Below are 15,546 nucleotides of genomic sequence, written 5' to 3' on the forward strand. Positions count from 1 at the left end.
AAGATATTCTACTTACATAGTAAATAATATAGTATTGATAGATATTTATACTAAAATATCATGCACTGTTTATTTGAAATTGAAGTATAACTAGATATCCTCATCTTTAATCCAGTGTTAGAACTCACTTATAAAAGTTTGATTGTGGTAATCATTTCACAGTGTATACTCATATATACGTATCAAGTACATACTGTAAATACATGCAATTTTTTTTTGGCAGGGGGTACCAGAGATTGAACTTGGGGCACTCAACCACTGAGCCACATCCCTGGCCCTAGTTTGTATTTTATTTAGAGACAGGGTCTTACTGAGTTGCTTAGTGCCTAGCTGTTGCTGAGGCTGGCTTTGAACTTGTGATCCTTCAATCAATCCCAGAGCCACTGGAATTACAGGCATGTGCCATCGCACCCAGCTAAACACATGCAATTTTAATTTGTCAGTAATTAAAAACAAAAAAAGGTGTCAAACTAGAAAAAATGAAAAAATAAAGACAGGGAAGGAGCAGGGAACAGAGAATGGAGGAAAGAACTTTGTAGATGATTTTGTTTATAATTATATACAGAGAAAATTAGTAAAAGTGGCAGATGCTTTTTGATGATCTGATGCAGAATACACATTTTATTGTGGATAGTCCTTAACTTCTGAATGAATAAAGACTCAGCATTGAAGTGCTTCCTAATAAAATAAAGGGCCACAGGGAGGAGGAAGAAAACACCCTCTAATAATGTCACAACTGGCACAGTTGTTATGCTCTGAAAAATCCATGCTGGAAACAAACAAACAAATAAAATTAAACTCCAACAGGTTTTAAAAAGAAATGATGAGTTTTTACAACATACTTGTAACCAAATGATACTGAAAGCTCTATATGTCAAAATTATGGGCACAATTATTGTATAATTTAGAAGAAAACATTATCAAACACCAAGATCTATATGATTTCAATCACTATGAATTTATTGAGACTTGTTTTATGATCCAGCATATGTCCGGTGTTGGGAAATGTAATATTCACCTGCCACAGTTGTTCATTAGAGTATTTCTGTAATGTCAATGAAGCCAAAACATTGTATGGTGATATTGAAACCTGACACATCTCTCATGATTTTCTTTTGTGTTCTTGTCTTATCATTTACTAGAAAATGGATGATAAATTCCAGCTATGATTATGAATTTGGCTGTTTTTCCATCAGTTCTCTCAATTTTAAATTCATCTATTTTGAAGTTCTGTTTTTAAGTGCTTCCTTTAATAACAAGATTATTATGTCCTGATAAATTGACTATGTATCGTTATTAAATTTCCCTCTTTATCTCTCTGGCTGCTCAGTTTTGAACTCTATTTTGTCAGATATTACTAAACCACGTGAACTTTCTTGGGCTTAGAGTTTACATGGTACATCATTTTCTACCCTTTTACTTTCAATCAGCATGTCTTTAATATTTAAAGTGCACTTTTTGTAGACAGCATTAATTGTTTTTTTAATTTTATATAATCTGACAATCTCTGCCTGTTTTGTGGCATCCTCAGACAATTTACATTTAACAGAATTAATGATATGGTTGGGCTTAAGTCTGCCATCTAAGTACTCGTGTTCTCTCGGATCCATCTGCTGTTTATTTTTGGCTCTTTTCCTGCCTTATTTTGGTTGAATCAAGTTATTTTATTATTCCATTTAATCCCCTCTTTGGATTTCTTGCCTACAGCTATTTGTTTTTATGTGTACTTTTTGTGATTATTCTAGAGATTATAATATATCTCCAACTTATTCTAATATACATTCAAATGACATTACTATCCTATGAATAATGTAAGGACCTTATGGCAAGCAGCATTTTCCCACTTACTCCTGCCTAGTCCTTTGTGGTCCTCTATATACGTTCTAGGAGGGGTAGCTGAGCTTGCTCACCTTCTTTTTTCACCCATTCACGGCTCACGGTTCTTTTCCTTCCTTCCCCTAGATGTTGATTCCTAGGTCCCTCCTTTACAATTACCCTGCATGCTCAACTCTGCCTCAGAGCTCACTCTGAAGAAACCAACCTGACACAATCGAAGAGAACCATTCATTCTCCCTATCCTTGAAAGTTTCCCTTTGACTGTGCTTTTTTATTCAACCTATATTCCATATTTTTTAGAAATTTGCAAAAAAAAAAGTTCTGTGTCAGTTTTTTGCTGCTGTGACCAAATTATTTGACAAGAACATCTTAAAAGAGGAATGATTTATTTTGAGTCTCAGTTCATCGATGGACAGCTCCACTGCAGAAACATCATGGCATAAGGGTATGGCAGAGGAAAGCTGCTCAACTCACAGTAGCCAGGAAGAAAAAAGAAAAGAGAGGGAGGGAGGGAGGGAGAGAGAGGGGGAGAGGGAGAGGGGCACAGACAGATACATCCCCCAAGAACACACCTCCAGTGAGCTACTTCCTCCAGCCATGCCCCAACTTCCTAGAGTTCCCAACAAAATAGTTCATTCAAATTATTAATCCATCAAATGAATTAATCCACCAATGAGGTTATAGCCCTACAATCCAATCATTGCCTAAACCCCCAATTCAGAATTTTGTAGCACTGGGGACAGTTTTAGTAAGCTTTTTGTTTCTGTGACCAAAACACCTGACAAGAACAACTTAGAGCAAGAAAATTTTATTTGGGTCTCACAGTATCAGAGGTCTTAGTTCATAAATCTCTGACTCCATTACTTTGGCCCCAGGGTGAGGCAGAACATCACAGGGGAAGGGCCCAAGAGGAGAAAGCTGCTCAGCTCACAATGGGGTCAGGAAGCAGAGAGGGAGAGAGGATGCACACAGTCACAGGGAAGATGCACCTTCACAGGGCACACCCCAAGTGACCAACCTCCTCCAGCCACACCCCACCTGCCTACAGTTACCACCCAGTCAGTGCAATCAACCTAGGATGGACTGATTAGGTTTCAACTCTCACAATCCAATCATTTCACCTCTGAACACGCCTGCATTGACACAGGAGCCTTTGGGAGGACACCTCATATCCAAACTATAACAGGGCCCTTGCTTTTACATGTGAGCCTTTGAGGGGACATTCCAGATCCAAAGGATAAAGGTGCTTTCCCCCATTCTGGGCCTCAGCCACCTCCCCTTTTCAATCCAGCTCAGGCACAGTCCTACATCTTCACCTCTATTCTACATCTTGAGTAATATCAATATGCTCCCAATTGCCAAGGCTAAGACCTAATATCTCATTACCTATTCCTTAATTTACCCAACATTTTGAACATTGCAAGTAGGTTTTCTGCTCAGTGCTGGGCACAGCTCCAGGACTACACATGATCTCTTCCTACAAGATTCATATAGATCACAGGAGGGACAGACAGACAAGAGCAGTGAAGTATGCAGAAATGATGATACGTGTGCATTGAGTGGGGAGTGATGGACTATGCCAGCTGGGGTTCAGGAGGGAAGTTCAGGAAAGACTAGGCTTTATAAAGGAAACTATCCTTCAGCTAAATCTTCAGAGGTAAGTGTTCATTTATTGGGGAAACCAAGTGGGAGAAACATTTACAGAAAAATTAAAACAGGAATTTTCTACCCAGGAAGTTATGGAGATGTGAAAATTCTGGCATATTCCTACACTGTTCTGCCACTGTTCAAGCCCTGAAGAATGGAGCTGTCTATGGACTGAGACCTCTGAAACCATGAGCCCCTAAACAAACTTTTCCTCCTTAAAATTGTTCTTGTTAGGTCTTTTGATCACAGCAGTGAAAAAGCTGACTGAAACAGAAATTGGTACCAAGAAGTGGGGTTGTTACTGTGTCTAACCTGATCATGTGGTTCAGATGCTTTAGGAACTTTTTGGAGTTTGTGGGAGGAATTTTGGAAAGTTCAGTGACTCAAGCTAGAAAAGTTTAGATTGTTGTAAATGGAGCTTAAAGGGTGACTCCGGTGGGAGCTCAGAAGACCAGAATGCTGATAGGACTGTGCACAGTAAAGAGTAGGGTCAGAAGGTTTCAGAGAAGAACTGTATTGGTAATTTGACTAGAGGCCATTTATGTTAAATTCTGACTGAGAAGTTGTCTGCCTTTTACCTGTGTCCAGAGACTTTCTCTGAGGCTGAATTTAAAGACAATGGACTTCTTAATCTGGTGGAAGAAATTTCTAAGCAGCATAGTATTCAAGTGGTGGCATGGATATTGCTGGCAGCTTTTAGCCAAGTTTATTGAGATCACCAAGAGCGGAAAATAGATCTCACAGATTTGAAAAACGTGCAGTTTAGCCAGAAACTGTGAGTAAAACTGGGGCTAAGGAAGTGGTGGTAGTTAAAGAGATTATTGCCACTGAAGATATGGCTTGAGGGCATCTTGGGAATGGCAAGATCATCCCATCTCAGATTGATTCAAGGTTGTAAAGTAAAAATTCCTTTCAGAAAAGACCATAGGGCACCCTGCTTACACAGGGGTGCCCAGGAAGTTTTTCTCAACATGCTCAGCCACCCAAGCACTCAGAGCCTGCTGTAGCCAAGGTCCCTAGAAGCTGGGCTACTGCTCAACATGGTGGTAGACCTTGGCTGCCCAAGACGCTGGTTCTTCTGGAATGCAGGGTGCTGGAGTTAGGGGGTCACGGAGGCCTCCACCAAGATTTCAAAGGAAAGCCTGGGAGACCAGGCAAAGTACAACAGGGTCAGATCCCTGCAAGCTGCCCCTGAGAGTGCAATGTGAGGAGATGTGAGGAAAAAGCCAAAGCTGCAGTGGAGACCTCCCCCAAGATTAAGAAAGGCCAGTACTGTGGAATACCTATTGAGAAAAGCTGCCGGAATCAGAGAAGGCCAACGGAGAGTGGTGTGGACTGCAACAAGCAAAGCCATAGGGTGGAGCTGAATAAACCCCTGGGCTGCCAACGAGGGTGCCGGACTTGCCTGCCCAGCTGGATTTCCATCTTGTTTTGGTCCAGTCACTTCTTTCTATGCCTCTATTTCTCTTTTTTTGGAATGGAAATATTTACTCTGTATTTTTATATATTGCATACATGTAACTTTTGATTTTTACGGGAGCTCATGATAAAAGTTTGCCTTGAGTTTCAGAGAAGACTTTGGATTTGAAATTTGGGCAATCTTGTAACTTTGGAGACTGAGGACTCTATTTTGTACTATGAGATGGGCATGAGCTTTTGGGGGCCAGGATAGAATGTTATGGTGTCCCTCAAAATACTCATGTTAGATAATTCAATAAAGCTCAGAGGTTATGAGAACCTTTAACTTAATCAATGCATTAATCCCTACCAAGGGTGGTAACTGTAGGCAGGTAGGGTGGGGCTGGGGAGGAGGTGGGTCCTTGGGGGCAAGCCTTTGGGGTATGCGTGTTATCCCTGAAAAGTAGGGCTCTCTCCCTCTGCTTCCTGATCATCATATCCTGAGCCACTTTCCTCCACTACACTTTCCACCATGACATTCTGCCTCTCCTACAGCCCTGAAGAATGGAGCTAGCTGTTTGTCTACGGAGACCTCTGAAACCACAAGCCCCTCAAAAAACTTTTCTTGCTTGAAATTGTTCTTGTCAGGTCTTTTGGTCACAGCAGTGAAAAAACTGACTAAAAAAAACCCAAAAAACTGAAAGCTATTTTATGACGACAGCAATGTGTGTGTGTGTGTGTGTGTGTGTGTGTGTGTTAAGATGTGATAAATAGAAAAACTCAGCCTAACATGAGCTTTATCTTACCTCCCTATTTCTGATTAGTTGCCATGTCTTTTGAGTCTGTTCTGTACTTTACTGTACCTGTAGCACAACCTATGACATTCTGTCTTCTACAATATTTGTGTACATATGTCTACTGCCATATATGCACCTTACAGATGAAGATGGTAATTCATTTATCTTTGAATCCCCCATATTACAGTATATTGTTTATATATGGCAGTGTTCATTACATTGAATTAAAAGTAGACATTGTCACAGTGTGGAAATAAGTACTCATAAATACCTTATAGCATTTATTGGAAACATGATATAGACCCAGGCTTAGCACACTACTGCCTGTGGGCCAGATCTAACCCATTCTGACCCCATTGCCTGTATAGCCTATGATATAATATTTTTGTCATTGTTACATTTTCAAATGTTTGAAAAAAATGATGATTAATGTGAAAGTTATATAAAATTCAAACTTCAGTGTCCATAAATACAATTTTATTAGAACACAGCCATATTAGTTCATTATTATCCAGGACTACCTTCATACTGACAGCAGTGTCAAGTAGATGTGACACAGATTGTATGGCCCATGAACCCAAAAATTTTCTTAAGTTGGCTCTCCACAGAAAATATTTCCCAACCCCTGGTATAGAGAGGAAGAATCACGGGTTTTGGAATAAACTGAATTTGAATTTTAAGTTATCTAAAGTGTTAATCATCTCTAATTTTTAAGATAGCCATTTAGTAATGAAGAAAATTATATTTCTAAAAGATAATTTTTATGAGAATTAATAATAAAATATCTGGAACACAGTAAATTTCAATATAGGTATTTCTTCCTTCCTGCATAGTGTCAGGGATACTCATCTTTTAAGTCCAATAAATGACACATGAATTGCATTTTCTGCTTAAGATCATACTCAGTGTTTATCTAGTTGAACCCAAACAAAAAAAAGAAAGAAATTACAGTTAACAGGCTTCAGACTTCATGTAGCAAGGGTTTCCAGGCAGACGTCCATAATGGGTAACTGATATGGAAGACCCTGGTGTTTAAAGCCCTGTGAGCATGTGGTGGTTTCTGTTAGGATTGCTAACCAGTCCAGCTTGAGTGAGACCTTTCTAAATTGAAGACATTTTAGAACAACCATGAAAATAAACATGAACATACGATCTTGTATATGTTGATGGGCTCCCTGTGAACCAAACAAGTAGCTCTTGCATGTCTGCTTCTCAAATTGTTTCATTTGTTGTCCATGTTACTTGCATTCAAAACACTTTCTGGAAGAAATAATGCTTCCGCTCCCCCCCCCTCTGTCCTTTGCTGTATCTAGAGTTTACAATAAGCACTTAATAAATGCTACAAACTAAGTTCATAGAAACATGGTCCTACAAGGATTTAGAAGGAATTCACAAAGGGAGGAAGCCTTACCTTTAGAGTCTACATTTGTCTCCTTGTTTGAGTCACATTCCCTGTCTATCCTCAGTGCTTGGTTCTGAGGTGCTTGGTATAATGCAGGTGTTTAATGAATGCTGATGGTATGAGGCAAGAGAGTATAGAGGAATGAACACAGGACCAGTCAGAGGACTGAATTTGAGCTTTAGGTTTACCATTTTGTACTTCAGTCATGTAGAAAAAGCACTTTTGAATCTTTGATTCTTACTTTCCTCATCTGTAAAATTGGAAAACATTTGCCTTGTCAAGCACATAGGGCTATTGTAGGGACCAAATAAATTAGTCTATGAGACTTTGCAAACCATAAATGACTTCAAAATGTGTGTATCATTATAAATCATAAAAAGGAATCCAGGCTTCATGCTATATAAGAAAACTCATATTCTTGGCCTACTGGCTCAAGATTAGAGGAAAATAATGAAAACAGAAAATGTTACTTCAGTAAATATGGGCTACAATGATATAATTCTTATTGGGCAAGTAGCATTTTAGCAAATGAAAGATTTTGGAAAGATATTTTCAAAACTAATGTTTTCCATCACTGCTGTTTCTCACTTGTGCAATAAGTTTGTCTCTGGTCCACTGCATACAAATCATATTTGTGAATCAAATCAAGATTAAATTATACTAAAAGGAAGAAGAAAGGATCAGAAATTCTTGTAGTCCTCAGAAAACTTTTCTAAAAAGAAAAAAAAAATCCTAACAGCTTATTTTTTAAAACCACATTCTAATTTTTATTTGGTATCAAATGGATTTGTGAAATTTATATTTTCTAAATAGATTTTATGTATTAGCATGACTTTCAATGATATTCAAGATTTTTTTCCCCTAATATAAAGACTTTTCCTGGATCAATTGTAAGAATAGGGTACAAACCTAAAATAGATGAGGTAGCAAATTGATGTGCATTAGTAGAATTCCAGTTGGAGATTTCTGCTTCCAGCTATGATAGAGTAGCTTATAATAGAACAAACACTCCTGACAAGAATAACCATAAAATATGAATTAAGTTAAAAAATGTTTGAAAGCATTTGAGAGCAACCAAGACCTAAGAGCCTAATACCGCCAAAGAAAAGAAATCACACTGAGGAGCTTAATGTCCTGTGCTACTTCAGCCTCAGAGGCACTTTTCATATCCCAGGCTAGCAGAATAGGTTGTTAGAAGCCAAGCAAAAGTTGGCTGGAGAGAGGCCCAAGTGCCAAGAGGAGCTTCTGGCAGATATGCACTGCTGGAGAAAGAGACTGCAACTCGGGGACTGTCCAGGTGGAGGGCCCAATGCCAGCTTCCAGTGGAGGCCCAAAGGGCTAGGCCACAGCAGAAGAGAAAGCTGTAACCTATTAGGTCTCATAAATAAAAAGCACAAGTTCAATATTCTTAATTACTTATTGGACTAAGGTGATCTTTTCTGAATCTTAAGACATGTCAAAAAAAAAAAAATCATCTCAAAGGTATTATTAACCAGAATCTCTACAGTGTATTTTGTGCCCAAGGGCCAGTTAAAACATTATTCAGTACCATAGTAGAAAGACCAGATGAATGAAAATTAAGAGAGAAAGAGTCAACATAAGTGGAGCTCGGGTCACTAAGATATTGGTGCTTTCAGACACAGATTTTAAAATGATTATGATTTATTTTTAATAGACTATGGAATGAAGAACTTCAAAAACAATAAAAATATATAAGAAAAATATGTAGGTATTACTAGATATTAAAAATATCTATTTCTTATTTTAAAGAGAAAATTCACCAGGAAAATAAAGAAATTCTAAAATTATATACAGGCTGTTTCCAATTTACACAGTTCCCATATCCATAATAACATTAATAACAATTTTCTTAACTAAAACCAGTCTCTCAACAGCATGATTCAAACTTCAGTTAGCACATTATATGAACTGCAACTGAATGAAGTACGAACATCACTTCTAGCCTCTTAATCCAAATATCTCCATGCAAATAACAAATGGGCATCAGGACCCCTGACCAATCTCATCACTTCTTTCAGAGTCTGTCACTGACTGGTCATTAGGTATTTGTTATACAGACACTAAATATATCATTGTGCTGATTTCTTGCTCCCAGCGATACACCACTAGATACTGTGAACATGGATAATCAAAAGAGAGAACTGACCAATAAGGATGAAATTGTAGCAAAGTTTGATAATGCTACAAGTGAAATGTGATCCATGGCAAACAGATCGTAGAAGGAATCACTGACTGAGAATGTTGACACTGGTGCCATTCAAGAGACTCTCAACACACAGCCTGAGAGACTCAGTGAGTGGAATTATCATCACGAACCAGAAAAGCAGTTTTGACAAAAAGAATGAACACATCCCAGAGGAAACAATGTCAATTTGAAAAGTTCATGTTAAAGGAACTCTCACAGATGATGCATAACAGTGAAAGTGTGAAGAACAGCGGGCCAAAAACTGCGTAGCAAGGGATATGATGATTCACCAAGGCACAGGGACACTGCTGGCTTTGCAATGTATGTTGCGTGATAAGAAAAAAGGCAGGACGTGTTCCAGCTACTTATAGAACTTTTCTTTTTTAAACAAGGAAATGCAATGCTTAAATTCTCCATGTTTCTAACGTTTTGACTGATGGTAAACTAAAGAAATAGTAGTTTCACTGTTTTCTCATTGCCTGACATATGTATAACTGAAAAGTAAGAGAGCATTTCATGTTGTGGAAAAAACTTATAGGTCATGAAATGGTTGTGCTTCTCCCATGGACTACCATTTGATTTGCACAGTTTCCGCCTCATAGTCATTTGGAGGTCCCCCCACACCATCAGGTAAATTGAGGACTGCCTGCATAGTCACTAAGATAACCTCAAAGTGTATGAGTTAAAAAAGGACAAAACTAAAGAAGAAATAGATAAACCCAAGATTTTGGTGGAAGATTTTAACATACATCTTTTAGGGACTGAGGGAAACAATGCAGAAAATATTGGGGAAATATATATAAAATGAAGATGATATAGGAAATTTTAAGAACATGATGGACCAACTTGACCTCCCAAATACACAGAATGCCATAGCGTCTGACAATTGCTAACTACATATTTCTTTATAAACAGCATTTGCCAGTATTGGCCATAACTCAAGTCTCAACAAATTTCAAAGGATTGAAACATATTAAAAAGACTGATTTATAGAATATCTGTAATTGAAACAAAAAGGTAACCAGGCATGGTGGTGTAGGACTGTAATCCCAGCTGCTAGTGAGGCAGAGACAGAGAGGATCACAAGTTCAAGGCCAGCTTCAGCAACTTTGTGAGACCCTGTCTCAAAATGAAAAATGAGAAAGGCTGGGGATGTAGCTCAGTGACAAAGCACCCTGGCTTCAATCTCCAGTACCAAGACAAATCAAAAAAATGGTAACCAAAAATCCAAAAAATGTTTTCAAGTTAAACAACCCACTTAAAAATAATTCAAGGGTCATAAAAGAAATCACAATCAAAATTTTAAAACATGCTTGAACTGAATGGTAATAGAAATAAGGTATGTGGAAACTTGTGGAATGAAGCTAAGTTGTGCTTCCAAAGAAATGTAGGTCTTAAAGGAATGACATATAAAGGGGAGGGGTAAAAATCAGTATTTTAAGCATAATCTCAAGGTAGTAGAAAAAGAAAGCAAGTTAAAAGTAAACATAAAAGGAAAACCAATAGAGCTGGGGATGGAGCTAAGAGGTAGAGCACTTGCGTATCCTGCACCAGACACTGAAAAAAATAAACAACAGCAACAACAAAGGGGAAGACAATAATGAAAAATAAGAGCATACATACCTTTGTTTGATTGCAAAGACACATTGATGAAAAACTTATTAAAATGATAAATGCTTAGCAAGACTGAACAAAAATACATACAAATTAATAATAGCACGCTTGAAAAAATATATCCCAGAGACATAGAAATAGTACAAAAAATAGCAAAATATCATAACAAACTTAGTAAGTTTGATATTTTAGGGGGAAAAATAGGCCAATGATTTGAAAAATTCAACTTGAAAAATTGGTCTAAGAAGATATAGAAAACCTAAAATTTCCTATGTTTGTTTAAAACTTTTTTTTAGGATATCAGAGATAATTTTACTTTATTTTTTAATTTTTAAAATTTTATTCTAATTTGTTACATATAACAGCAGAATGCAGTTCAATTCATATTACATAAGCAGAGTACAATTTTTCATTTTTCTGGTTGTATACACAATAGAGTCACACCATTTGTGTCTTCATACATGTACTTAGGGTAATGATGTCCATCTCATTCCACCATCTTTTCTACCCCCATGCTCCCTCCCTTCTCCTCCCTTCTCTTTGCCCTATCTAAAGTTTGTCTAGTAGATATTTTTGAGAGAATATTTTCACTTGATTTTAGCCAAAGGCCAAGAAGTGATAAAAAAATATTTTCAGATGACTAGTTGTATTTAAATGTAGGATAAATATATCACAGAACAGTGTTTTCCAAATTGAAGGTGCATGTGGATCACCTGGGAATCTTCTTAAGATGCAGAATTTTATTCTGGGTTGGTTTAATTTATTATTTAATTTTTTTTCCTCAAAGAAAATTCCAAGCTCAGATAGCTTCAATGAGTAAGTACCTTAAAAATCAACAAAAACCTTACACAAAATATTCCAGAGGAGTGGGAAAGAAAGACACTTATGTTAGGAGTCACACTCAGTCTTGAGCATAAAACCTGATAAAACAGTAGAATGGAGAAAATTAGGAGCCAAGCTCTCAGGGGAAAGAACAACAAAATGCCTTCAAACAGACTTCAGCACAATTTCAAAAGGGGAATACATCACCTCTAAATTGATTTTTGTTTGTTTTTTCCTAAGGCATCTAAGGTTGGTTTAATGTTTTAAAATTTATCAGTATAAGCCAGGATATTAATAGAAAGAAGGAGAAATAAGATGATTATCTCAATAAATGCAGAAAAAGCATTTGATAAAATTTGACTCTTCCTCAGAAGACCATAAATGTTTATAAGAGAAATTAAAGTCTTAAACAACTGAAGGACTATATTAGAAGACTCAATGTTTTAGGATGAAAATTCTTTCCAAATGGATTTATAGCTCTAATGAAATCCCAGACAAAACTGCATTTATTTTTTTTCACATGTGCAAATTGATAAGCTTATCCCTACCTCACACACACACAGAAATCCCAGATGAATTGTAAACCTGAACATGAAAGGTAAAGCAATTACATTTCCAGAAGACAATATGGGAAAGCAGAACTTTTGTAATTTGTGACAGGCAAAATACTTCAACCCTACCACAAAAGAAAAGACTGTCTAAAGACGTCATTAAGAGCGAGGTACAGTTCTCAGGAGGTGCTGGAAGATACTAAAGAGCAAAGAGTTGCATAGGAGTTCATACGTAGAAAATGGCAAAATATCATATCAACTAAGAAGAAAATGACACACAACCCAATAAAAAATTGAGCACAAGACCTGACCTTGCCTTTCAGAAAACAAAGGAAAAAGATATACAGATGGCCAATATAAATATAAAAGTTCCCAATCTCATTAACCATGCAATACAAATGAAAACCATGGAGGAATACCTTGACATGCTCAACAAAAGGCTAAAATTAATACTTAAAATGCTAAGTATTAATGAAAAGGTGAAGTAATTAAAACATAAACTTCTGGTAGGAGTACAAATTAGTACAACCACTGTGGGAAATTATTTGGGATTATCTACCAAAGCTGGCCTATCAGTGATCTATCATTTCTAAATATATTCATCAGTTTACATATGTTCACTAAAAGAAATGCACAGCAAAGTTTTATAGCAGAACAATTTTTAATAGTAAAAACTGAAAAACTAGGCATTATCCAAGTATTTAATATATGAAGATAACCAACAATATGGACATTAGAACAATAAAATGTATCACAAGTTCATATATTGGAAGACTGCATTGCACTGAAAATGAACACTAACTACCACCAGGGCAAGCAGTCAGAATTAAGTTGCATGAGAAAGACTCATACACAAGGGATATTGAGGTAAAGTTTTTCTAATAAAGTTTAAATAGGCAAAACTAATCTATGGTGATAGAAATAAAAGTAGTTGACACTCCTATAGCCTAACAATAGACAAGGCCACAAGAGAGCTGGGAATAGCTGATCCATGGGGTGGCTAGAGAGCATGTTCCACTCCTCCAAATATACTGAGCTGTGTGTTTCTGATTTTTGCACTTTTCTGTGTGCATGCCACTTAAATACAGTGATCATGTGGACAGAAGTCCAAAATTAAAAAAGAGGTGAAAACAAATTCAAGATATAAACTCTTGGAGATAACAAAAAGGAAATTTCCTGAAAAACAATTCAAATGGCAATTTTACACGCACACACATGCACTTGGGTGTGTAAGTGCATACACGTGCACTCCTATCTATAACTTTCACAGAAAGCACCGGGGCCACTTACTTTAAGCCAAACCTCATCTTCCTTCTCCAGGATACCTTCTGGCTGCTCACTCCCTTCATCCTGAGGTCTTTTTCCATTGGTAACACAGGGAAACCAGCCAGGAAGGGAATGTTGCTTGGGTAAATCTGGATGGTGTGATGTGCAAATCTGAAATGCAATTTCAATCAAAACTTAAGTGTGGAATGTAAAAGAGAAGGAAAGACAATAAAAGTCTTCAGTGCAAAACCAAGTTGTTACTCTCCTCCTAACTATTAGGAAATAGTTCCATTATTGGAAGAAAAACTTTTCTCAATGTAGAATTTCTCAATGTTCTCTGTTAGCCTCAAGATATAACTTGCTCGGATAGAAAAACATAATGACAACTCTCAATGCACTAGGGATCTTGCCCAAATAATAGTTCTGGCAGATTTCAGGTAACTGTTCCAAAGATTAGCCATAGAAGTCTTTCAGGGATAATGGTTAGGTCTTCACCATGCAGTACCCATTGGCCCTCAAATGAGTGAGGGAGTCATTGAGCATTCAGCTGAATAAAGCAGACAAGAAGCAAAACTCCAGGACACTTCTTCCACTTCACTTAGGAAAGACAGCAGGTTAGACTGAAAGCCACTTGAGAGAGCTGTCATTAACTTAGAATCTCCAAGTTCCCTAGCTTCCTGTCACTAGGCAGGAAATCTAAGGAGAAAGATGGCAAATTAGGCAAAGAGAGGGTGGCAGAAAAGTCTAGTTGCCTGATCAGATCTATTTCCCTTTACCTTCTTATTAACCAACTCCAATTTTGTTCAAGTTTATTTAGTTCATAAATACTCAGGGTTCCTTACCACTAAGCTTGACAAAGTGGCCTAGATCTGACCAATAACATGGGTGAAAGCTTACAGTGTTGAACTTCCAGAAAAGCTGCCATTTCCCCTGCAAATGGAAAGGTCTGCTGGCATGTGCCGATTTCCCTTTGGCCAGCAGCCTTCTTCTGCTTAAAATGCTGACTTCATGTGGAGGGGGAGCAGCAGGCATGATAAGAGCAGAAGGAAGAAAACTGCAAGCCAAGGATGAAAGATCTGGAATCTAGGAGGCAAGTGGGGCCTTGAACAGTCTCTGTGGGGATGTCTCCTTGTGTATAAAATGCAATGATTTCATTCTGGCCTGAAATGCTTGAAGGACTCTCTCACTTCTGTGAAAAGACTATATTGCCCATCATTAGGATGACCAGAGGAGTCTATGTGGCAGTGGAAGCATCTAGAATGATACCCGAGAGTCAAGAACCTTTAATCTTCTTTTAGTATTCAACTATAATTTATAAAGGTCAGTATAACATCTTAAGAGTCCACAGAGGATGTCCTATCTATTTAGGTGGATATTCAGCAACTATATACCCAAGGATTTGCTTTCAGGATTTCTCCAATAATAATGATTATCATTTAAATAACAGTGTACTTTGATCTTTAATATGTACTTTAAATCTTATTGGATCTTTATATTAAATCTTTCAGTTAAATGCAACAGATACTAACATATTCATTGAGTCCTGAGAAGATAAGTAACTTGCCATTACTCATCACCAATAGTGTAACCCAGGTCCTCTGACTCCTTACTGTTGTTCTCTATTATTTTGAGATAAATTGTCTCAAACACAGAACCCAACTATAATTTCTGACATGTGTACTCATGAGTGAAATTGTGAGATGCATGTCTACCTTGGAATCAGAAGTCCCTAGATGAAGCCAGGGAGGTTAAGTGGGGTGAATGCAAAGGGAGAGACTTCATGGCTAATCTGGAATCTTTCCACCTAACATGTTCTGAGATTAGTGAAGACAAAATTTGGTGTCAAAATCTAGAATATCCAGTCGTAGTGGCACTGGGAGGCTGACGCAGAAGGATCCCCCGTTCAAAGCCAGCCGCAGCAAAAGCGAGGAGCTAAGCCATTCAGTGAGGCCCCGTTTCTAAATAAAATACAGAACAGGGCTGGGGATGGGATATGGCTCAGTGGTC

The 15,546-nt window shown here is 37.5% G+C and overlaps 1 protein-coding gene across 1 annotated transcript in view; it reads right to left on the reverse strand.

Annotated features, from left to right (window-relative positions):
* Pappa2 (pappalysin 2) overlaps positions 1-15,546 on the reverse strand; it is a 256,472-nt gene that overhangs the window by 101,380 nt on the left and 139,546 nt on the right. Inside the window, exon 12 of the mRNA XM_015492059.2 lies at positions 13,564-13,710. Coding sequence (XP_015347545.1) covers positions 13,564-13,710 — 147 coding nt within the window. The remainder of the gene's footprint in view (positions 1-13,563; positions 13,711-15,546) is intronic.

The sequence above is a fragment of the Marmota marmota genome, unplaced genomic scaffold (assembly GCF_001458135.2).
Source record: "Marmota marmota marmota unplaced genomic scaffold, marMar, whole genome shotgun sequence".
Taxonomy (NCBI): domain Eukaryota; kingdom Metazoa; phylum Chordata; class Mammalia; order Rodentia; family Sciuridae; genus Marmota; species Marmota marmota.